Raw genomic sequence first — 23,411 nt, 5'->3', positions numbered from 1 at the left:
ACTCGTAATTTAGCACCAAATCGATGATCAGAAACATTATTTCTTTAACGTATACAAGGTATAATGTTTTTGGTGCTAACATTAAAACTGGGATAAGGAAGGGAACACTATTAGAAAATCTGTAGACAAGAATTTTTTTTTCAGGTGTTACTTGGACAATTACTCTGTATGAAACTGTAAAAGAGTATCACATAGATTATCTGATCGCTGTCAGTAAAATCATTTTGTTATAAAAACTGAATCGAATGTGTTTTATAAGTTCTGGTAATTTTTTTAACACATGAGGGCCATCGACATTTTTCAGAGTAAAAAAAAAAATAAATTAGTAGTAGTAGTATAATTATGAGAGGGTAGTTGCAGTATCGTGTACTGAACAGCAGAGGTCCGCCTTGACTTCTTCAGTGGAGGCGCTGTTCATGTTGTCAAGGTAGTGGGCCCCAGTTTACTGGTAGGCAGCCAGTCTCTAGGTGGAAATTTCCACTCAAACCACACTTGACCAAAGGCCATGAAGATGTTTGAAAAGAGTGATAATGAAACATTAAATAGACTCCCACGCTTAAAAATTTCCATTTTGGTTTGTTCTTCTGTAAACAGCATAAAAGTAGGGGTCATAAACAGCTTGGCTTTAGAGTTTGGGTAAATTGTTCCACAAGTTTGACTTGGAATTTATATATTTGCTTTTTAATTAGGATGTTAATATGTGTGTTAGCTTTAAGAATATTTTTGGTGCTGCATCGTTGGGGAGTTGCAAAGTCTTTTCATGCACAGCAGCGTTCAAGGTTTCCCTCTGAGGCATTTTTCTCCAATCCGCTGTGTGTGAGTGTGTGTGAGTGTGTGTGTGTGAGAGAGTGAGAGAGAGAGAGAGAGAGAGAGAGAGAGAGAGAGAGAGACGTTTTTGGCAGTAGGTGTGTGTAACAGAGAGTGAAGCTGTATTTCGGTAGTTGAATCCACAGTGCAGAGCACAGAATACGTGTGCATGCATAATTCATTTTGGTGAGTGTATGAGACTGCAACATATGGTATAAGGTGAAGAGATCAATCCAATTTAAATTAAAAATCACACAGAATTATCTGTGCTTTTATCACCATCAACCCCTTTGAGGTCACTGTTATATTGCTATGAGGTTGCTATGGAAACTGTCCTCATTTGCTTCCACTCTTAAGAGTAATTTCGTTCTAAAAATTTTAGTTGGCTCATGAAGCAGCTTTTCAGCTTCATTATTTCTCGGTAGTTTGTTTTTATCTTAAACAGCACACTATAAATACGTGTCTTTAGAAGAAAGGTATTATTTAAAACATTTGTTTTCTGCCCTCTTAGAAGATGTTTTTTTTTTCTTTACATTCCATCTAATGTGCTTTGACGCAAACAAGGTTTATTACTTTCCAAAGAGGAACTAACCTTTGGTTTGCTTGGGGAAGCAAAATAAAAGCTGAGGTTTGTTACTCTTCAGCCTGCACATTACATAATCTGTGACCTTTAGGCGCTGGAGGAAATTTTAAACAGGTACAAACACACTGTCCCTGCCATTAGAGTTACAATAGGATATACACAAAGACAAAACTGCTACTCTTTTGCAAGGAAAAGTACTACAAACCTTTAGGAATGTCTTGGTGATACAGTAGCAACATGCTTTATAACTTATATGCTGAACTTAAGTGCAGCATCAGGATGGAGAAGGCACTGGTTGCTTGATTTGGTACATTTTAGATACAAAGAAATCACTTTAACCAACAAAAAGATGAAACGACTAACATAAAATCTGCCCTGCAACATCACTGAAAATAGACTACAACACTGAGACTAATGAGCCAAGCTGATCTTTATCACTGTAACCTTAAACTGAGCTTAGTTCAGGGAGGTCAAGCTTCGCCCACGGTCCCAGTGTATCAGCTCAGCCTAGCTAATGCCTCAGCCGATCCAGTTTTGTGCATCCTGCTCCCAAATCTCATACTTCACTCGTGTTAGCCTTCTTACAGTTGTTGCTACATCTGCAAGCCATTGTGCAGCCCTCCTCCACCCCCGCTTCCTCTTTTCACTGAGTTTTCGATTTAATCAGTGTAAAGTCCGCAGCCAGTGTTGCTGATGTTTTCATGCTCCACATGAAAGTGTAGGGAGGTCCCAGAAGAGAGCCATACCTTCAACTGTAAATTACTGCAGAAGGAAATATCAGTCTTCTTATGAGAAAAGTATGCCTGACTAGCACGAATGAATATGGCAAATATTTGCCATCAAGGCTTTTAAGTTTTATCCTTTTATTTGCTAAACTAAACACAGTGCAGATGTTAGCATTCAAGGCACAAGTGCTGTACTATTTGCTAACACAGCATGCCTGCGCTGCAGAGGTACATGTATGCAGTTACCTAACTGCATTGAATACTTTAGCCTTGAGGCTGAAGTATGTGTATGCCGCATTCATATTGTGAAACTGATCTTTGTTCTATGAGGGCTTTCACAATTTTGACATACAAAAGCAGCGAGTGAAAGCAAGTGAAGAAATGAATAGAGAAAGTACAATATAACAGCTACAGCACAGGTGTCAAACTCCAGGCCTCGAGGGCCGGTATCCTGCAGGTTAGATGTGTCCTTGATCCAACACAGCTGATTTAAATGGCTAAATGACCTCCTCAACATGTCTTGAAGTTCTCCAGAGGCCTGGTAATGAACTAATCATTTCATTCAGGTGTGTTGACCCACGGTGATATCTAAAACCTGCAGGACACCGGCCCTCGAGGCCCAGAGTTCGGCACCCCTGAGCTACAGTGTGTACAATATTGCATATATTACAGCTCTGTGTTGGCTCCTAATTTCTGAAGTAGTCATAAACAACCATAAGATTTCTACTTCGGCTAATACTATGGCTTTAGTCTAATTACTATTTGAGGTTTTAGCTATGCAACTATTGGAGATCAGTATATACAAATATTCTCTGTTGTTGGCTGCAATAAGTCACATTTGGTGCTTTTAGGTCTTGCTCTTCAGTCTGATGAACTGAAGACCAACTTTTTTTAAAACCCATCAGATTGCTTGAAAATGTCCTAATACAGAAAACACTGGTGTTATTGTCTCTGACATTTTTTGGAAATAGGAAGAATCCCTATTGGTTAAAATTACCCAACAATTCTTAAAATGATTCAAGCTACCACCCATTTTCTCCTCTCCTAAGCTAGTAAAGTAATATGCTGCTTATATATGATTATACAATTAATAATCATGCAATAATATAATATAGTTCCCTTATTTAATTTAATTTATATAGTTAAGCCCATATGTTGTTGTGCAAAGACACAGTTTTGTAGCTTCACCTCTAAACACCATAATCAATCATTTTAAAATATTAGGACTGTTTTGCAGCATTTGGCTGCATCTACGTGGAGAGTGTAACCCAGTATACTTCATAATTCATCTTTTTACTTCTATAAGCAGTCACCTCATCAATAAACACCATCAATAAAGTATGGTGGTCCATTTCCACTGGCAGCCATACATGTTCGTGCCACAGTAGTGGCTCCATCACGTCTGAGAGATGATGTGATTCGGTTCTTAATATGAGCTGTTTCTCTCCTTCTCCATACTTTTCTCTATCTTTATGCTACAAGTTCATCTTAGTTTCTTCTGAGCATAACCAAAGGTTTGCACCTTGTGTTTCCATTTAAGAAGGCGCCTCTTGATAGTACACACTGACAATAATACGCCTACCTCCTCGAGAAAGTTCTTCACTTGGTTAATGTTGTGATGTTGTTTTTCTTAATCGTGGAAATGATTCTGTCATCGTGCACCTTATTTGACTTCAGGCGTTTTGGCTACTCCTAAAGTTCCTGCTTTCTCTCAGATGTTTATTTATTCGTTTTTACTCTATTTTCCAGCTTAATGACGGCCTCCCTCACTTGCATTAACATCTCTGTGGCCCTTATATTTAAAGTTACAGTGACCAGCTATAAGTTACAAATTCAACAGTGTGAATAAACTTCAGATTGTCTGCTTCACTTGTCATAAAACATGAGGGAACAGGCTTCACCTGGTCATGAAGCCATGTGTCAGTCAACTGTCCAATGAATTTTGAGCCTCTGATTGTCTGCACTTCAATTACATTTAAGTTGTTTTGGTGTACAGTGGCAAAACCACAAAAATTGTGGCTTTGTCCAACAATTTATGGACCTGTAAAGTGCAGATTTATCTTGCACAGCTTTAACTGCACTAACATAAGATGGCTTCAGTGTTGAGGGAGTTTCATCAGCAGTATGTGAGCTAAACATTATCACACAATCCATGTCACATTTGTATATTTTATTAGATAAACAAAAATATTTTTTTTACAATTCAAATGAGGAAGTACATCAACAACAGAACACCTGGTAGAAGACTGAGCCATTTAAAACAGCAAAAACGAAGTGCAGAAAATATTCAGCTCATCTGATATTAAAGAAATAGAGATATAGAAGGCCTGGATGTTTTCCTTTCATAGAAATTAAAAGAATGGGCGCACGTCTGAGATCACAAACAGTAGCAGACTGTTTGGGTGGCAACTATCAAGACTGATACTGTTATGACTGAGTTAGTCAGTGGGTAGATCCCTTACTGTTACTTAAAGAGCTTTGGCAGCCGCATTGTAACAGATGTCAGGGTCTGCTACTCAGAGGAATGCTCTTTTGTGCATTTGTCTACATTCTTCATAGAAAATCAAATATTTTAATGAAGTATAATCAGAGAAACAATGCGAGCTACAACAGAAACAGAGAAAGCTTTTACATATATTACCAGAAACATGAACACAAAATGATACATTATTTGAGAAAGAATATTTTTACAAAAAAAAGACAAAAGAATTGGCATTACCCTTTAAACAGAGCATTTTAATATTACAATAAGCCATAAATACAGTTTTATTCCAAAATGGATATTCATCATTTCAAAAAGTTATTTAACAGCAGACCAAAACAGTTATTCTTGGGGCCATATTCAATGTAAAATGATTGTTTACAAATTTGATATTTCAATTTTTAAAACATACAACAACTATCTTTGTAGAATATATACGTTTTTATGTGAAATCAGAATCAGAAGACTTTATTTATCCCTAAGGGGGATAAATTCAGGTAACTGCAATAGAATATAAACTCTAATATCTACACGTGTCCTTGGTTACTTTCTGTGCTTTCTCCAAAGTCCAACTGTGCTCTTTCGTTTCACTTCAAGTACTGTAACGTCACTTCAGTAATGCAAAAATAAAGATTCTTTTGAACATTATTTGATTCTTTGAAACTATACTGTGATTCAGATAATGCCTCTCTCTATATTGGTATGAAATAGATTTCAACGCAAATGGATTTTTATGTTGATTTCATTGACTTTACCAGTGTTTTCTTAAAAAAAAAAAATCTTTTGTAACAAACTAACAATGACAAAAATCCACTTTACAGACAAAATGCTTGATAAATCTTCTTTCTTTTTTTTTTTTAACCGCATGAAGGAATGCAATGACCAAAAACAGAAGCATAAATAACATATAATCAGGTAAACACACTTTGAGTTGCCTTGTCGCAGTGCTGATGGATCTGCGTAGCAGCTCGTCTGACCTCAGAGAAACATGCTGGTTGCGGGACCTGGCTGACCCCTCGAAGGATTTTTCGTAATTGCCATAAATGAGCGGAACATTTTCAGGAAACACCTGTATTTCCTCTTCCTGTTCCTCTTCATCAGCTGGCTCTCATTGGTTAGCCTCGCTCGTGCGCAACAGCAACAGCAAACACAATGTGTACGACACTTGAGTCTTCACATGCAAAGAGCACAAGATAAGAACAAGAGCGAAACTGGCAAGCTCAAGCTATTTGACTTCCCTACGACACTTCTGAAATTTGGCGTAAATCAGGCCTGAGTGAGCAGAGAATAAAAGACGATGAAAGTAGTTTTTGTTCCAGAGTCTTTTCTTCTTTCTTTTTTTTTTCTTTTTTGGTTTTTTGTTTTGTTTTGTCTTATTTTGCTGTAGAAGTTTGTAAACTGTCTTCAGCCCATGACCACAAACAGCCACTGCTACTCAGCTTTGTGGCAGTAAATGTCCTTTAGTGCTTTTAGCTCTTCAATCAAGGTCTTGTTTTGGTTTTCCAACACAGCCACACGGTTTTCCAGACATTTAACATACTCTTTCTTTTTCCTGCGGCACTCACGAGCTGCTTCCCTGAGGAGGAAATGGAGGAAAAATTTGGATGAGTCTCCAGATGAAAATATAATATAAGAGTCAAGACAAGTCTGCACAATCCATAAAGAAAACAATGTCTGAGGCTTTTGAGTTTGAGTTTCGTGAGTTCGCGAATCTGTTTACGTAGAGATTCGCTGCAGTGTTTCGTTTTCAAATTTTTAAAAAAATCTGCCGATCACCTACAAAAGCAGAAATCTTTAGCTTTGACCTTTTGTGAATAGTCGCTTTGACACAAAGTGTGAACAGCAACCTCCAGACATGCACAATAACACTTCAGTCAAAGTTTCCAATATGCATGAATTAGGGGGTCCCCAACATTTATTCCCTTGCTTGCTTGCAATCATATTTCCATTACTGACATGGAATGATCTTACACCTCAAATACAATCTTTTACTTCTACTTCAGCTCCTACCTGTTTTTCATCAGCCGGACCTCCCTCTTGCGGGTGATCTCCTCGGCGTGCTGTGATGAGGGGTTCTGCATGCTGCCTGGAGACGCAGCCATTACAATGCTCTGAGCCAGGCCCGAGTTTGGTGAACGAAGCTGGTAGGCGGGGATGTCTCCAGTAGCGGCTGTAGATGAATACAGACAAAAGAATAGGAGATCAAGATTCTGCAACCTTTTACTTTTTGTAGATCTTTGTTGTCTTTATATTTTCCTCATAAAAACTCTAAATCTGTACAAGAATCTTTACCTGCTTCATTTATCCTTATACCATCAGACTAACACAGAATACAAAATGTTGCATTTTTTTTAAGAAAAATTCTTGAGGTGTGTCCTAACATTATGCTGTACTTATTATTTTATTACATTAAAAGCAGGAATTAGGAGCTCTAATAAAAAGATGTTGGCTCAAACAAACAAACTTCAAAACTTTGCTGCTGAAATACAAAGTCAAGCAGTTCCCACTTCTGAGGGATACTAAGCAACACAGCAAGTACCATAAAGTCTATTTCTGTTCTTTTTATGCAGACATTAGTAAGATCTGCTTTTGTTTTTACTTAATTTGCCCTCATAAATTGTGAATTTATGCTCTAGGACCAGAGTTAAGTGCTTTTAACCATAGGAACTAAAGGTCAGAGGCCTGCTGTGTCCAAATACTCTAAAACACTTTCAGTCCTGCTATTGCTAATGTAATGCAATGTAACTTTATAGCCTGAAGCGGTGCAGAATAAAAAACTTGTTATCAGACTGTCCAATCTAAATAAGCTGCTCACCGTTTGATTTTTGAATAGAGAGTCATTATTGCCTTTATATTATACTAACATTTACTGAAACATATGATAAACTGCAAACAATATGACTGCGTTTATTCTCAGTAGAATAAACCCATAAGTTTCGTTTGTTTCCTCACAAGATCTGGTATCGCTCTAACGAGATAACAGCACTTGCATTTGGGAGGTGACATTTTTGTAAACCACTGTATGCTACTGATAACTGGTAGCCTCTCGAATTCTTAAAAGAAAGTGATGCTAATTCTGGAGAAGGCTGAAAAAAACAAAGCGATTCTGTGGATGTGGTTTATGAGCTGCTTGATTTGAGTCATCACTTTCATGACTCAACTGTGTGCTGCTCTGCCTGCTGCCTCGTAACATTTCACCCTCTCGTTTTCACTTTGTTCCTGAGAAGTTTCATTGCTCTGCCCTGACCTGCTGTTCACACACACACACACACACACACACACACACACACACACACTCATTCAGAAAGAGACACAGCAGGTGCAAACACACATACACGCACAGACACACAGAGCGTCTGTCTCTTTTTCTCTCATTGTGATAACAGAGTGACTCGGGCTGTGCTGACGTCAGTGCGTGCGTCTCACTTGCCCGTTTGCATTCTCTCTTCCCTGCCTGGCTTCTGTTCCAGGAAACTGGAGTGACGTCAAACCCCCAACTATCTTACCACCCCCTCCCCACCTCTCCCTTACTTATTACCCCCTCCCTGCCTGTCTGCCCAACAACCACTGTAGCGATTAAAAGACTGTGTGTGTGTGTGTGTGTGTGTGTGTGTGTGTGTGTGTGTGTGTGTGTGTGTGTGTGTGTGAGAACATACTCGCAACAGCGAGAAAGAGTCTGAATGGAGCAACGCTGAGCATACTAACTAAATGCTTGTTTACTTGCTAGATCTGAATTCAACCCTGAACTGTCATGAGTGTTTTTCCTGTTTTGCAACTGCAAGGACACCAGTATGATCTGTGTAAAGACTCATCTTTACTTTCACAAGGCATGAAATTGAAAGTCGAGTAAAAGTAATTTCAATTTCATAAATATGCCCCTGAATGCAAAAGCTTCTGCTCTCACAGTTTACTAAATAAAAGAGATCCTCTTGCAATTAGAAGCTCCAAATACCAAAAGCATATTTTTAAGAGGACTTACATTCAGGTATAATTAGAGCTATACATCAAATCAAAACATGCACAAATATCTCTCGAAAAAGCACAGAGAAAAGAGTCAGAGTGTTGCAGAGAACACATTATTAAACATGTGAAGAAGCTCTACCTGACTCAGTCTCATCCCCAGTTACAGCCATCTCTGGTTTCCAATAATCCAGCACCACGGCAGAGAGACACCTCACTACAAAAACTCTCCTCTACCACTATCCTTTTCTGCTTTACTTGTATCTCCTTTGCTCCCGCTTCTCCTTTCCTCTCAGCTCTCTGTATCAGAGTGCTCACTTGCCAACTTTAGAGCCTGATTACAATTACAGGCATTGACATCACAATGACATCACTACTGCCCGCTGAAGTCAGTAAAACACCCTGGATTAGAGTTCCTCCCACCCTCCCCTCCTGCAGATGAGTAACTGAAGTACAGAAACACAATGTGAGCCAGGCAGGAACGGAGGGAGGGAGGCAGGGAAGGCGGGGGAGCTAATGGGGGGAGGGCGGTAGCTGAGGGGGTGTATTTTTAGCTCCAGTGACGCAACTAGAGCAACGTTCAACAAACAAGAGGATATTGTGTCCCAAGCGGCTGCCATGCAAACTGTTGAGCTCCCTGATTCAAGTTATGTGTGTGTGTGTGTGTGTGTGTGTGTGTGTGTGTGTGTGTGTGTGTGTGTGTGTGTGTGTGTGTGTGTGTGTGTGTGTGTGTGTGTGTTTTGGAAAGTGTTAAGGAAGTAAGAAAATAGTAAACATGGATAATGAAGGTTTTACATTTTTTTCAAGTTTAAGCAAACGTCCATTACTTATCCTGCTGAATTCTACAAAACAGTTATTTAACCAAACCTGTCAAAACAATATTAACCACTTAGTTGCCTGACGGGTCTTTGGTGGGAAAATCAGCAGCCAGGATGGAAAGGACGTGAGTGAAATTTATGGTGTTACTAATTAGGAGGATCATGCATTATTTTTATTTTACTTTTTTTATTTGACAATTCTTGGCACTGTCACAGGTTTACATTTATCACAGCTCAGCCTAACATTTGCAGGGCTTTCACTTTAGACAAAAACCTGCACTCTAACTCCTGGTAATATCGAGAAAAGAATACCAGAGGAACGAAAATAAAGACAGCAAGCAACATTGATTATTGTTGGTTAACCATTGATTCTGAAATCAATTCAAAAAGGGAAACTCTGAACCTCTTAGTAATAGCAACATGCGTAAAAAATGTTTCTATGACTTTTCACCATGGTTAAAACAATCCTGATTAACTATTAGTACATCCACAGCCCTGCTGCTGAGCAGCTCTATTAGCTTTGTTGTTAATACAGAGCTCTTCAGCTGGAAGGAACGAATTAGCCCAAGCACATAGGTGGTTCTGTTTGTGCCAGCTGGATATGGACTTATGGACTGATAAGGTAAATAACACAGTGTCAGGCAGAGTTACTGAGTTACTGAAAAGGCACCTACATGAACTGAAACCTGACCACTAATATGAGACATTCATCAGCTATTACACTGCAAAACTATCGGTTATGATCATAGGGTATGAAACACGATGTCAGTGCATGTGCCTCTGTGAAAGTATACAACGAACAGTCCCTGAAAAGCAGAGTATGAAGTAACGAATTACAAATACTGTTTCAGGTATCTGTACTTTAATTGTAGTTTTTTTCCCGACAACTTTTTACTTTTACTCTTTCTACTTCTTACATTTTCAAAACCGGCTCATTACTCTTGCTTTAATGCATCAGAGGGGAGTTACTATTTCACGTCACTCCAGGCCTTCAAACATCAAACCCATTTGAACCTGCAATTTGAACTGCAAATTTAAAGCTTACATGTAAGTCCTCATGCTTTTACATCAGATAAAGGTTGGTCACATGTAACATTATGTATATGAGGTAGAACTATCTGTGTTATTTAAAGGTTGCATGGAAATATGTTATTGCGGGATAAACAGTTTAAACCCCACATCTACTGTTCTTCTGTTTAGAGTCAAAGTCACCCTCTACAGTGCAGGCAACAGAAAGCAGAGGCATTTTCTTTTATTTCCTTAATTTTTTCTGCTCACTTTCTGCTAATCTGATTCAAGATAAGAATATTTATAAGAATGAAATTTTAGACTAAAATAAACCACTAATATTATTTTCTTATTACATCAATATGGCAAGTTTCAGTTAGCTTTGCATAAAAGTAGCTGGTAGAAATGTCCTTTAAAGAGATACTTTTTACTTTCTTACTTTGAGTCAATTTCAGAGCCTGTACCTTTTCACTTTTACTTGAGTAAACAAGTGGAATCACTACTTCATCTTTTACTGGAGTATTTTTTAACAATAGTATCTGCACTTCTACTTAAGTACAGACTTTCTGTACTTTTGGAACCTCTGCTGATAAGTCAAGCGCATGGGCGAGTGCTACTTTGATCTTATCATTGACTGTAAATCAAACTAGAACTTCACCTTCTAATTAACATGTTTCGGATGTTCTGAATGCAATTATTTTCTTAAAGCATCAGTTCTCAAACCACAGATTTACTATTATGAACAAGTCAATGAGAGTAAATGAATGGGTTAGTTCGCCTTTTGTGTGTTCATCTTAATATCAGCAAAAAATGATCAGATATTGAAAACTTCCCTCGTCCTAACTAGCTTAAAATGAAAAGTCAGCAGTTTTATCCAGTTAACTTCAGGTTAACAAGCGTTGAGCACAACCAGCTCCTTCACAGAAAACAACTTAAGTCTGTTCTTTTTCCTATTCATTACTTTGATCTTCAGGTTAAAGGGTTTAGTTTGCATGGTGTTGAGGCTGAAGTGCAACATCAGAAAGACCGTTGTAGCTGAATTTCAAAAAGGACATGAAAGAAAGACAGAATTTTTTTTTTAAACCCAATGAAAACAGGAGCCCACTCAAGGTGGTTCAGGGTATTTACTGATGATTACAGAAGTAGCAGGGGGGGATTCTTCAGTATGCAGAGCTATACTCTCTTCTTAGATTCACTCAAACACTGCAAAACGGATTAGCCAGCACTTCGTGGTGCAAAAGGATACTAATCCAAACCATACTGCAAGACCAACCCAAGAGTTTATCAATCAAAGAAATGGGACATTGTTCAATGGACGAGTCAGTCACCTGATCTCAACCCAACAGAGCATCCTGTTCAGTTAAATACAAAACTCAATGCAGAAAGATCCACAAACAAGCAGAAACTCAAGGGAAGAAAATCATCACCTGTAATGTCCATAGTTTTAGACTTCAGGCAGTCATTAACCCTTTGTCCAAAAAACCAAAACTGACCTATTCGTGTCCTTTAACAGGTACCAGAGGCTCCAAGTTCTGCCAGATGACAGCGATAAGCTCTTTGCTGAGCTATGTGTTACTTTCGATATGAAGCAAGAGATTAGACCTGACAACACAACATGGTCAACAGCAGCTGGACAGAGAGATATCTTAACTAAAGAAGAAAGAGAGTGGCTTGGAGTAGAGCAGATGAGTAAGCCTTCACCACATCTTGATGAATTCAAGCACTTACTCAGAACAAATAATCATCTTTTTGGTGCTTTGAAGATGGAACTGCAGCTGTGTTCAAAGTAAGAAATGAACTTGAGGCAATTTTTTACAAACTTGCTTAAGAAATCACTGAAAGTAAAAGATGAATATATTGCACAATGAATCCAAGTGGTGTGGACACATTTGTGGAACGTAATGGAAATCCTAATGAAACTTTAATATTGCAGAGTTATGAATCTCAAATGTTTTTGAGATACAATTTACTGTCTGTAGGACGAATTACTGTCACAAAGGGTCTTGCATGTTTTCACTGAGAAACATCCCATAATTTATTGAGTCCTTAATCCCACGATGTCAGATGGGGATTACCATATTATTATTTTTTTACACAGATTTTGATCTCTGCTATCATTTATGGCTTATATCTGTGGAGAAAATAAATAAATAAAAATCTGAGGTGCCGTTAGAAAAAGCCAAAACATTCAATATTTACACCCCAACATGTATGCTGCTGTTTCGTAAAGGATGTTTCTGATATAAATTCAAAGTTGCACCCTACCTTGGATGAGTACCTGTCCTCCCTGGATAAAGAGCTGCTGTGGAGAATCTCCAGGCTGAGCTGCACACTGTAAGACAGTGGCTCCAGGCTGTGGGGTGGGACTACTTGTTACTGGCAGGTTCTGGACCCCCTGTAGACCTGGAACCCCAGGGCTGGACAACTGGATGGCTCTCCCTTGGGTGATTGCAACTGTGTAGGGGATTTCATGAAGTTAGAATGAAGAAATAGTAACATCTAATGCTTGAAATTTGATTTTCTGTGCTCCAATAGCTCACAGAGCTTTATGGTCCTAACAGGAGCCATAAAGCTCTATATGTCACGATCCTGGGTCTTATGACCCAGTGTTTTGAGTTTTAGTTCATTTTGATGTTTTAGTTTATGTAAGCCCTTCAGGTTCCTAAGTTCATTTGTTATCATGCTTAAGTGTTTCTAGTTCTTATTATTTCCCCCTCGTGTTTCCAACTATGGTAAATCTCCCCTGCTTTTCATGTGTTTCATGTCTGTGTCTTACATTGTGAAGTTTGGGTTGTCATGTCTACGTCTCATTATGTTTCCTGTTTTATTGTGAAGAGGTCTGGTGTTTCTGTGTTCATCGTGTTCAGTTTTACTCTTCCCCTGTGGCGTTGTTATGTTCATGTTGATCTACTGTGCCTTTCTGTTCCATGTTTCAGATCCCTATGTTCTGTCTCCCCCAGTCTGTTAAGTCCACATGTCTTGAGTTCCGTCAGTGTGTTTCCTGTTTTACTTTCACAGTCTGTTCTATGTTAATGTTTCTAGTTTTGCTTCCCTTGCCTCGTCCTGCTTAATTACTCTCAGCTGTGCTCTCCTCCTGTGGCTCATTCCCCCTTGTTATCCCTCAGTGTATTTAAGCCCCATGTTTCTCTTTGTCAGTGTTGCGTCCTCCATCATAGCTGTGTGATTTTTTTCCCTGTGGCTCCTTGTGCTTTAGTTTTTCCCAGTTTAGTTTATTTTGTATTGTTTTTCGTGTCCCACTCCACGCCAGCAATAAAGCTGTGTTTTTTGAGTTTACCTTTTGACTCTGTGAGTTTGCGTTTGGGTCCTACTCTTGCCTGCACACAGCCGTACTGTGACACTATAAGCTATTGGAGAACATTTTCTCTAAACGACTTAGATAATTATTAAGTTAACCCACTGTGAACACTTAAAGCTTCCAAATGTGTGCACGGGAAGGAAAGGAATACCTTTGCCTTTCATTCCTCTTCAAGCAATGAAATATTTCCTGTAATTGCATGTACCCAATGAACTGATTATATGCAACAATCTTGAGCCACTCTCACTTCTTTATATTTTCTGGGAAACATTTAAAACATGAATGGGAATTTGGTACACAAGGCAAAAACAGAGTTTTTACAAATTTAACAAATTTGAAAATCAATATTTGGTATGACCGCCTTTGTTCTTCAGCACAGCCTGAACTCTGTTAGGCAAGCTTTCTTTTAATTTCTTTTAACAGACTTCATGAAGCGTTCCCCATAGCTCATAGGTCAGTGTTAATTGGATTCATGAAGAAAGAAAGAAACAGAAATGGTCAGGAACAAGAACTGGATCGAAAAGAAGTGAAAAAGCTGCCAATATCTAAAGAAAATGCCTGGACAACTATTACTCAAGACCACTTTAAAAATTACAGGCTCCTTGGAAGCACGGTATAAATAGTGAAGTGTGGCTAAAACTCTTTTGCACAGTTCTGTAAATGTATGTTCCAGAGCAGAAAATGCTGAAGATGACTCTCTAGTGAGTGGACCATTCTCGTGTGTACTGACTGTATTGTCCGGAGCTGGTCTGGTAGATGGAGGTTGGCACTGTGGGGGAGTTGGAAACTGGCACTTCATCCTCCGTCTTTTCCTCTTCAATTTTAGGAACTGCCAGTGAGTTGGAGGAAAGCTCATTCAAAATTTTCCTGCCAAACAAAATAAAGTATTTTCATAAAGACCTTTTAACACTAGCAGACTTTTTATGACATATATCACAATTTATCTTACTCTTCATATCCTCTCACCAATATGAAGGACGCCTGGAGAGAAGCTCCCGCCTTTTCTGTGTGTCTGTTACTGACTCGTCATCCTCCAGTTCTGCTACAGTAGCAATCTGAGTAAAAAGCAGGCAGTAATTAATAGTGATGAGTAATCCACATTGTTTTCTTTTTTAAATTATTTTGGCAACATCATTTGTGCTAAATGTTGTCACTGAGTGGGTGTATCTTTCCACACACTGTCTTTTGTAGAACACTGGGAGGTGTTTGTGAGAGACAAAGATGACGTCAAAGAAGGAATTTGAGCTGCATTTTTTCAAGCCCTACTCTTTTCAACGCATTGCATGTCACAAGAGACAATAACTGTAGTGCGCAAAAGTCTTGCCACTCTTGATTTCTTTATAGTTTTCCAGGGAAAATTATGTATTGAAGTGTGCAAATATATATGGAAATACAGTATAAAAGGCAAAAACTGAGTTTTTACATTTCTAACAAGCTTAAACTCTTAGCGAAAGCTTTTTTGTAACTTTTTTTAAGTCTCCAGGCTTCTTAAAGGACATTCAAAGCTCTTTTTTTTTTAGGTATTTGTTGCCTTTTGTTCTGTTCTTGGTCATGATGATCCAACACCACCTCTGTAATATTGAGGTCTTAGCTCTGGGGAGGCTAATCCATGACTGATATTGATTCATTGTGTCTTTTTCCATCCAGCTATGTTTTACTCCATTGGCAGTGTATAGAGAGGTACTAGTCTGCATTCTTAATTCCAACAATTTTCACAAGATCCCCAACACCACTGACTGACATGGAGTCCTAACCCATGACACACACTCACTGTTGCCCCTCTCTCTTGACCTCCTCCGCACATATTGATTATGATTTTAACCAAAAATGTCAAATTTGGATTCATCACTCTGTAAGACTCACCATGTTGATTTTCAACCAAGCTCCTGTGCAATCTTGCATAACTGAGCTATTTCTTTCTACTTCCCTTCCTTAAGATTGGCCCAATTCTTCCACTGAGACATTTCTGATGAGGCTTAAACTGACAGTAGATGGGTCAACTGGAAGGCCTGATGCATTGAGTATTTACAGAATTTTTTCCCTATTTCCTAAGGACATGAATAGATTTTTTAGGCCTGCCACTTCTTTTTTTGTCCTCCATCTGTCCACACAATCCCAAGATATGCCAACTTTGTGGCTGATATCAAGGACTCAACTCTTTAGGAATCACCTTGGTGAGATATATATCTCGTAGGGGTGCAACGATACACAAAATTCACGGTTCGGTTCGGTTCGATACTTTGGTGTCACGGTTCAATATTTTTTCGATACAAAAAAATGTTCATGCATTTTTAATTTGTCATTTATTAAAATTATAAATATATATTTTAACTCAAAAGTACAGTTTTTAAATTTAACCCTAACCCTTGTGCGTGTTTTTTATTTTGACAGCGAATGCGCACCTGCGGACCACTTATGTGCAGCCCTGGTTATTTAGCTCATCATATTGCAGCCACAGAAATTCTTTTGTCCATGAAACCATAAAGCTGCACTTTCTTTTTGCCTTATAGTCTGATTTGTCATAACTTCTCCGTTTTGTGGTAAGCTTTTCTTTGGCTGTCACTTCTTCACCCTGACCTGTCTTATTTGGCTCAGCAGAACTGAAATGCTTTTACACGCGCACTCACATAAGCTCAGCGATTCTCTGCGCGATCAACCTCTCACATGTTTAAGCTTGCTGGTCATGTTTGCATAGTAAGCTAACGATTAATAAGACGATGTCAGAGGAATTGGTGCACAAATTATCATCACTCACAGATCAGTGCTGTCACTCTCTATACACAGTTCGCACGATTGCAAAGTGAAAGCAAAAAAACAAGCGCAAATTCAAACGCGACTTCAATATGTCACATATTGACAGTGGCTCACCGATGCCAATGACATAATTACCCAGCTACATTTCCGAAAGAATGCAAAAGCATTGACATATATTTTTCCTACAATAGCCCGACGGGCAGGGCAGAGATAGATTTTGGTAGCCCGACTGAAAAAAATCGCTAGCTCCGGGACGTCGGGCTAGCGATATTGCAAGCCCTGTATCTGATTGAGGAATCACTCATCTTTGGAAAAGAGAGTTTATTACAGAGAAATGTCTCTTTCCAAAATAAAAGCTATACTATCCGCTTCTTCTGGGCTATATTCTCAGCAGCATAAGGAGAATCATGTGCTAACAGCTGTCTAAATGACTCAGCTAAAGTTAGTAGCATGCTTGCTTTTTTTTTGTCTGCTTCCACTTGCCTTTGCACTAGGATGATGTCGGCATAAATGTGCAGTCATATTCGTTGTGTTCCCACTAGTGCTTTCAGGTTAATCTCGTTGAAATGACCTTAACGCCACAACACGGCAAATCTCCGTTAACGCGCTACTGCCGATCACTCCCTGCATGGGGCTAGACGGCCAACACGTTAACGAGCTAACTGCGCTAACACACTAGTTCACACCAATGTAATTGAGCATTGCATAGCACATCCAACATACTGTTTTACTTTAGTCCATGACTGGCTTACCTTCAGGGTCACACGTCACATGAAAACCAAAATAATTCCAAACGCCAGATCTGAATGACGTTCAATTTGCCTGTTGCAAGGAGAGCTTAACTTCTGTCTCGCTAGCTTGCCCTGCGCTCTTCCTTCTGAGGATGCTGTCTGTGTTGAGCGCTCAGTGGATCTGCGCTCGACAGTGCAGCCTAGGCGGAGTAGTCGAACACAGATTCACTGAGCGCTCAACACAGACAGCATCGTCAGAAGGAAAATTGATAAAATAAATTACAAATGTTGTATTGTTTGATACATATGCGTACCGAACCGAAAGCACTGTATCGAACGGTTCAATATCGATACGAATATCGTTGCACCCCTAATATCTCGATGTCCATCAAACTCTTGTTGTTGACATTTTTCACAGATTCAACTAAAGAAATTGGAATAAAATGATGTGCCTTTGCAGTAGGTTGTTTGCAACAAAGTGCCTGAAGATATGATTTACATTGGTTCACTGCTAAGTTGTCTGTAATGTGTTGACACAGCACTGCTTTATCCCTTGAGATGGGTGCCTGTTTTATGTTCGAGTGATTCATAGATCAGTGTTAAGCAAAAACAAATTTAAAAAAATCATAAATCCTGAAATTGGTCATGTACAAGGTTTGAACTATGAATGAGTGAAAAGCAGTCAAAGTCCAAATGAAAAAACTTTCAGAAACACTGGAGAACTGTGGTTCAAGCCACTTTCAAATTACAAGAAAGTCTGGCTTTTTAGAAACAACATATAAAGGGTCAAGACATTTGCACAGCACTGTATATTCTGCACAATTATTTGCAAAAAAAAAGTTACCACCTTTCTCCCCTCAAGCATTTGTTTGTTTTCCCAACTGAAACATACTGTGGGAATAATAACAAAGTCAACCTGGTAATGTGTCATAAGCCAAAGGGCTTTTATGACTCACGCTGCTGTGTAATGAATGTACATTAGGATAATATCTGTACCAGACAAAGGTGCCGGGTTAAACAGAGGTGTGTCCATTAATTTGTAATAGAGTGGAGGCTGGAACTAAGCTTGTTAGCTTTATGCTCTGGAAGCAAATTTAAAGCAAGAAATAACTGTGCTGTGCTGTTACGCACACAGTGTTAGTGCTGACTTTAAACAGGATGTTTTGCATCCTCCAGATGTTTAATGGCACTCAATCAGAGTCTTACGTTAAGACTTACTGATGCAGGATTTATTTAAATAACAGTTATTACTGGAAACGTACAGCTAATACCAGCAGTCAATCGGCAACAAGTCAAACTTGCTACTAATAGTTTCACAGATAAGAAGTACAGAGTAGTTTGAAACCAGTCAACAAAACCACGTTGTGGTGTAGATCTATGCCAGCTGACTGTGCATTTCAAAGATATAATCTATTTTCATGCTAATTTCCTTGAAAAAATACTTTCCATGAGACGACAAAGTAACCTCTGCTTTGCAAACAAAGCTGCACAGTAGAGAAAAGTCTGCTTCTCCATTTTAACCACTGTTTCCTTTCTCAGGCCCTATACTTCTAGACACTGGTCCTCAATACAATAATATTAATAACTTCTTGCCAGCATTTTCACATGACAGATCACTGTTATCTGATGCATCTGCAGCTCTACAGCAGTCATCTAAACGAGACACAACATCTCCTGAGAGTGAAGGTTAGACTGATGAGCTTAAACCTCAGTTCCTGCCGCTCGCTTGAATCCTATTAACAGATGCACTACATTAAACCATAAGCCCTGCAGTGTGCCTTGTACACAGCAGTTACAAGTTCATTGACCAAGATATTGATCTCGATCTAAATTAGTGTACAGAGCAGAGTGAGGACAGTATTTACTGCTTTTCTAGGTGTTATTGTCAGGCTTTGTGGCTTAAATGTTCATCTTACTAGAGCATTTGCATCAGGAGTGCTTTGACAGAGATACTCATCTTGAAACATGTTCAAATGACTCGAGGTGTTACTGGAGGCTCGACTTGACTTAAGATTTGTCGGGACTTGTTTTCAGTGACTTGAGGCATAATCTGGACTTATCCTAATGGACTTGAAACTTGCTCTGAAACGTCTGACCTGATCATATCTTGAATTATGTAAGACCTGAGACCCACCCTGAGAGACTGGCAACTTGGCTAAGAGTTGACTTCAGTCTCCTGATTGACTTGGGTTCTGACTCTGGCATGACCCATAGGAGCCTCTAACTACTTTGCTTACTGCATACAGATGTTTCATTAGTCTCCAGTTAAAATTTGGAACTGAAATTAAATTTTGCGTGTATTGACAAAGCTATTCTCTGATGTGAAACACTGAGTCATCCATTAAAAGAGTTCAAATGAGTTCTGAGGCAAGCATGGGCCCTCACCTGGACAGTCTGAACTTGTGGTGATTGTATAACAGAGGCCTGCGGGGCCTGGATGACCCCCTGGATTTGAACTGTCTGACCAGGCAGCTGAACAACAGTCACACCGGAAGACTCTTCTGCTAGTGACGCCTGCAGGCACACATGAAATGATGAATGTTTGCCTGCAACAGTTAGACTTGAGTGTCTGAACACCTCTTGTCTCTGAACACATCTTAAAGTTTGTTTGTTCTCTTCCGGTTAAAACCACCAAACACTTCCTAACCGCGCATGTGTGCACCTGAGCAGCAGCTGCAGGAGAAGGGCTGGTTTCACTCTGGTTTTCCTCTCCATCTGTCAATGAGTCATTTAAACTTCTGTCCAGCTGAGACGATACGGAGCTATCCATAGTCGCTCACCTAGACAGACAGATGGACGGGCAAATTAATAATGATACAACTGAAGCAGACAAAGGCAATCCTAATGTTTTCTTCTCTAACATCATTACACAGGTAAAAGACAAATAAATGTGTTTTTGCAGTCCAATTTCCCCCTCAGTATTCATTAAACATTGGCTACAGATAGACATTTAACCTTGGAATATCGGCAAGAATTGTCTTGTGCTTACAAGACCTGTGTTATATTTTTATATTGTGTTATAAGTGTTCTATCTGCACTTAATTACTTTGTTCAGTACGATTCCGTTCAAGCTTAACTGACACGCAAAAAATATCCAGACAGCCGGGTGCATAGAGGCAGAAATAACAACATTAACTGCACTGTAATGAAGTGCAGAATAATGAGATGGTGAACTGAATGCTCCTCAATCAGTGAGTCTGAAATACAATTTGAGAAGACAGAGCCAACAGAAATAAATGAAGTGAAAACACTCCAAATTATTTGTCCGAAGATCTGTGCTGAGAGTAAGTGTTTTTCAGCTTGTAACAAATTTGCATTATATAACTAGCAAGCTCATTTAGTGTGGCAGCCACCAGGTGAAGCTGGCTGACTGAATTTAGGCTTTTTTTTCACAATTTGGACGACAGACTGTTACAAACTCGAGTACAATTTTGTTAGAGGGCAACAATGACAATGAAAGGCTGTAAAGATTTGTGTCCAACTGGGTTTTAGAAAATTAAAAGAGGTTTGCTTCAAATTAGAGGCTGGCTGCAGTGTCAAAACTAAACAAATGGAGGGATTCTAATTCTATTTTTACAGGGTCTCTACAACAAAAATTGGACTGATGTAAACAGCCAGCATCATAACTGGAAAGCATTAATATTTACATATACACATCAAGGACCCTCATGATGAGCCACAGAGCCCTGCCTTTTAGACTAGCCTCAAACTGTTTATTCTCTTCTACTGATGGCAAACTCTGAAGTTTCTTACTAGTGAAAATCTGAAACATTTCAATAAAATTTAATTAGCAATCCACAGCCGTTTGCCCTAGAAATGTCCTGAACCCGTTTTAATATATTTCGAGATGTGTGAATTTTTCTTAAAGCAGCACCCATATTTGTTAACAAGACAGCCACTTTTTAACGTTTCAAGTAAAACAAATTACACGCAGTTACAACAGAGCTTTGTCGGTTGAACTAAGAAAAAATAGGGGACAAAATGGACTTCCGTTTTAAGGGCAGACCTTACGGGGTGAAAATTTGACATATGTTGGACTTTTATTTTGAGCAACATATTTTAATACAATTTTAAAATAAATTGTGTTACACATGACGAATTTGGAATAAAAAAAACAAAGTCTTCACATTGGATATTTTAGAATATTTTACGTAGTTGGGCTTAGGATTTTTATTTTGAAGAGGTCGCGTCCACTCCACTTCCGACATCTATTCCGCCTGACTTGACTTAGCTCAGTAAACTTCAGAGAGGAACTGCTGACAGTTGAGAACATTTTGTTTAACTCCATGATGGTCGGCAATTTGTCAGCTGTGGTTACAAAATTAGGCTTTAATGGAGCGTTTCGCACCGAAGATGTATTTGCACATTTTCCTTCGACTCTGCCCGACTGGCGCTGACCAAAAATGTGACAGCTTTGCAGCGACTTACCGAAGTTTTACGTAGCCTGAGTCGTCACTAATGACAGTATGGGTGAACGGCCCGTGCCTTCGCTCACGTAGTTTCCACGTCAGCGCTGATGATGCTGTGCCGAAAATGTCGACAGGCGAGTCAGTTTAACGCCGAAGAGTGTCGAGGTGGAGCGAGAGCATTCACTCCTTCCTGCTTCCTTGTTTACACTCGGCGGGCGAAAAAAACGAGCCGTGGCTAAATTCTTGCTTTAAGTCAACAGAATGCAGGAATTTCACGGGAAGACGCCACACATAAGATCTTAGAATCTGGAAATTAATTCAAATGTCTATCTTTTAGTTTTTCTACCGTGTATGTGTCCGCGAAATGTTTGAAATAAATTGTTTCCGAAAAACAGTCATAGCTACAGCTTAACTCGACCCCTTTATGTTAAAGTTTTCAAAAGGGTAATTGTTTTAATTTAGCATGGTAAGAGAAGTATATTCATATTCATACATTCAATTTTCGGAACAAGGAAATTTCAAATTAAACAACAAAAGTCGAAGTGTGCAATAACAGTGCTACAGTGATAGTTTTGTAACTTGGACACTCATGTTTACAGAGCAAAGTAATGCTGCTTTCTAGTGCCCGTAAGAAGCAATTACACTTTGAAAAGCCGAAGCAGATTAAGAGGAATGTATTGCATTTTGTTTGAGACATATTTTTTTAACTTAAGAGTACACGGAATTTATATTTAAGAGTGCAAACTTCATAGACTCCAATAAGAAAGTGATGCTTGTGTTGGCAGTTATGTCTACCACAATCAACCAAATAGCCCTGGGCATTTAAATTCAGCTGGATGTTTGATAGACAGTGATTAATAATAATAATAATAGATTGTATAGAGTATAAACTGACCACACAATCTAAAGAACAAATAATGTTTTATAGTTACAAAATAGAGGTTATATTTGGACTGTTAATGGTTACCTCACCTGTTAGAACTACATTATAAACTCAGACTTGTTTCCTGGTGCTAATTTTCTGTATAATGTCAGTCTGTTTAAAAAATGTGCAGATAACTGTGGTTTACTACAGATTCCGTGATGTACTTGCTGGGTTCCTTTATTTAGCACTGACTGGCTGACCCCTGAGCCACCATCTGTCCTCTTGTATGCCTGGAGAGGCTGCACTGTTACAACAGCGCCACCCGATGTTATCAAAGAGTAGTCCTCTTCATCTCAAACGGTGTGGCATAAATTTATATAATTCAAGAAAAAATGATTATGTGTGTTGTTGGGTGCAATGCATTGATGTATACAACATGAGTGCAGCATGCATTACATTCACTGTAGTGTAAACCATTCTTTCAGCATTATGATGATTGATATTAGTATTAGTCTGACTACAGTATTTAAGTTTTCCCAGTTTTGCTGTCCATCATTTTGTAAAGGTTTTGTGTCATATACTTTAACTAGCACAGCTTTATATTACAAAATTACATTGTCTTAATGCTCCCCCACTGCTGCTCCCTCCTCCTCCTCCATCTCCTTGGCCTATCCTGTAGCCAGAGGATGGAGTCTCCAGATGGCCAAGTACCAGCAACAGAAGGGGGACCCTGGGGTGACACAAAGGCCTGACAGTGGGGAGTTACATATGACCTGGGCCAGACAGCTCTTTAGCACAAAATTAGCCTGGGATAACTACACAACACAATTTCACGCTGATAATACCATCAAAGAAGTATTTGAGCATCTGCCATGGCCTTTCCAGCTTGACTGCCATATTTCTGGAAGATGCATGGCCTTTTTCGGGAAAGTCAAAGTTTAAAATGTGAGGGT

The 23,411-nt window shown here is 39.0% G+C and overlaps 1 protein-coding gene across 3 annotated transcripts; it reads right to left on the bottom strand.

The window, feature by feature from the left end:
• Positions 1-5,365: 5,365 nt before the first annotated feature.
• On the bottom strand, positions 5,366-21,732 carry crema (cAMP responsive element modulator a). Of its 3 annotated transcripts, XM_080861875.1 has the most exons (8): positions 21,613-21,732; positions 19,847-19,964; positions 19,570-19,698; positions 14,666-14,754; positions 14,430-14,566; positions 12,649-12,837; positions 6,608-6,767; positions 5,366-6,173 (listed from the first exon to the last, which is right to left on the bottom strand). In XM_080861875.1, the coding sequence occupies exons 2-8, from the start codon at positions 19,952-19,954 to the stop codon at positions 6,029-6,031; spliced, it is 957 nt and encodes a 318-aa protein (XP_080718001.1). In that variant the 5' UTR covers positions 19,955-19,964; positions 21,613-21,732; the 3' UTR covers positions 5,366-6,028. The 3 variants fall into 3 exon arrangements, with proteins under 3 accessions (XP_080718001.1, XP_080718002.1, XP_080718003.1); XM_080861876.1 differs by lacking the exon at positions 19,570-19,698; XM_080861877.1 differs by lacking the exons at positions 12,649-12,837; positions 14,430-14,566; positions 14,666-14,754; ... (1 more) ...; positions 19,847-19,964; positions 21,613-21,732 and adding an exon at positions 8,700-9,005.
• Positions 21,733-23,411: the final 1,679 nt, after the last annotated feature.

Source organism: Rhamphochromis sp. 'chilingali' (genome assembly GCF_963969265.1).
Source record: "Rhamphochromis sp. 'chilingali' genome assembly, chromosome: 16".
Classification (NCBI taxonomy): Eukaryota; Metazoa; Chordata; class Actinopteri; order Cichliformes; family Cichlidae; genus Rhamphochromis; species Rhamphochromis sp. 'chilingali'.
Note: the sequence above shows the minus strand (reverse complement) of the source record. Positions and strands in the feature narration are given on the sequence as shown.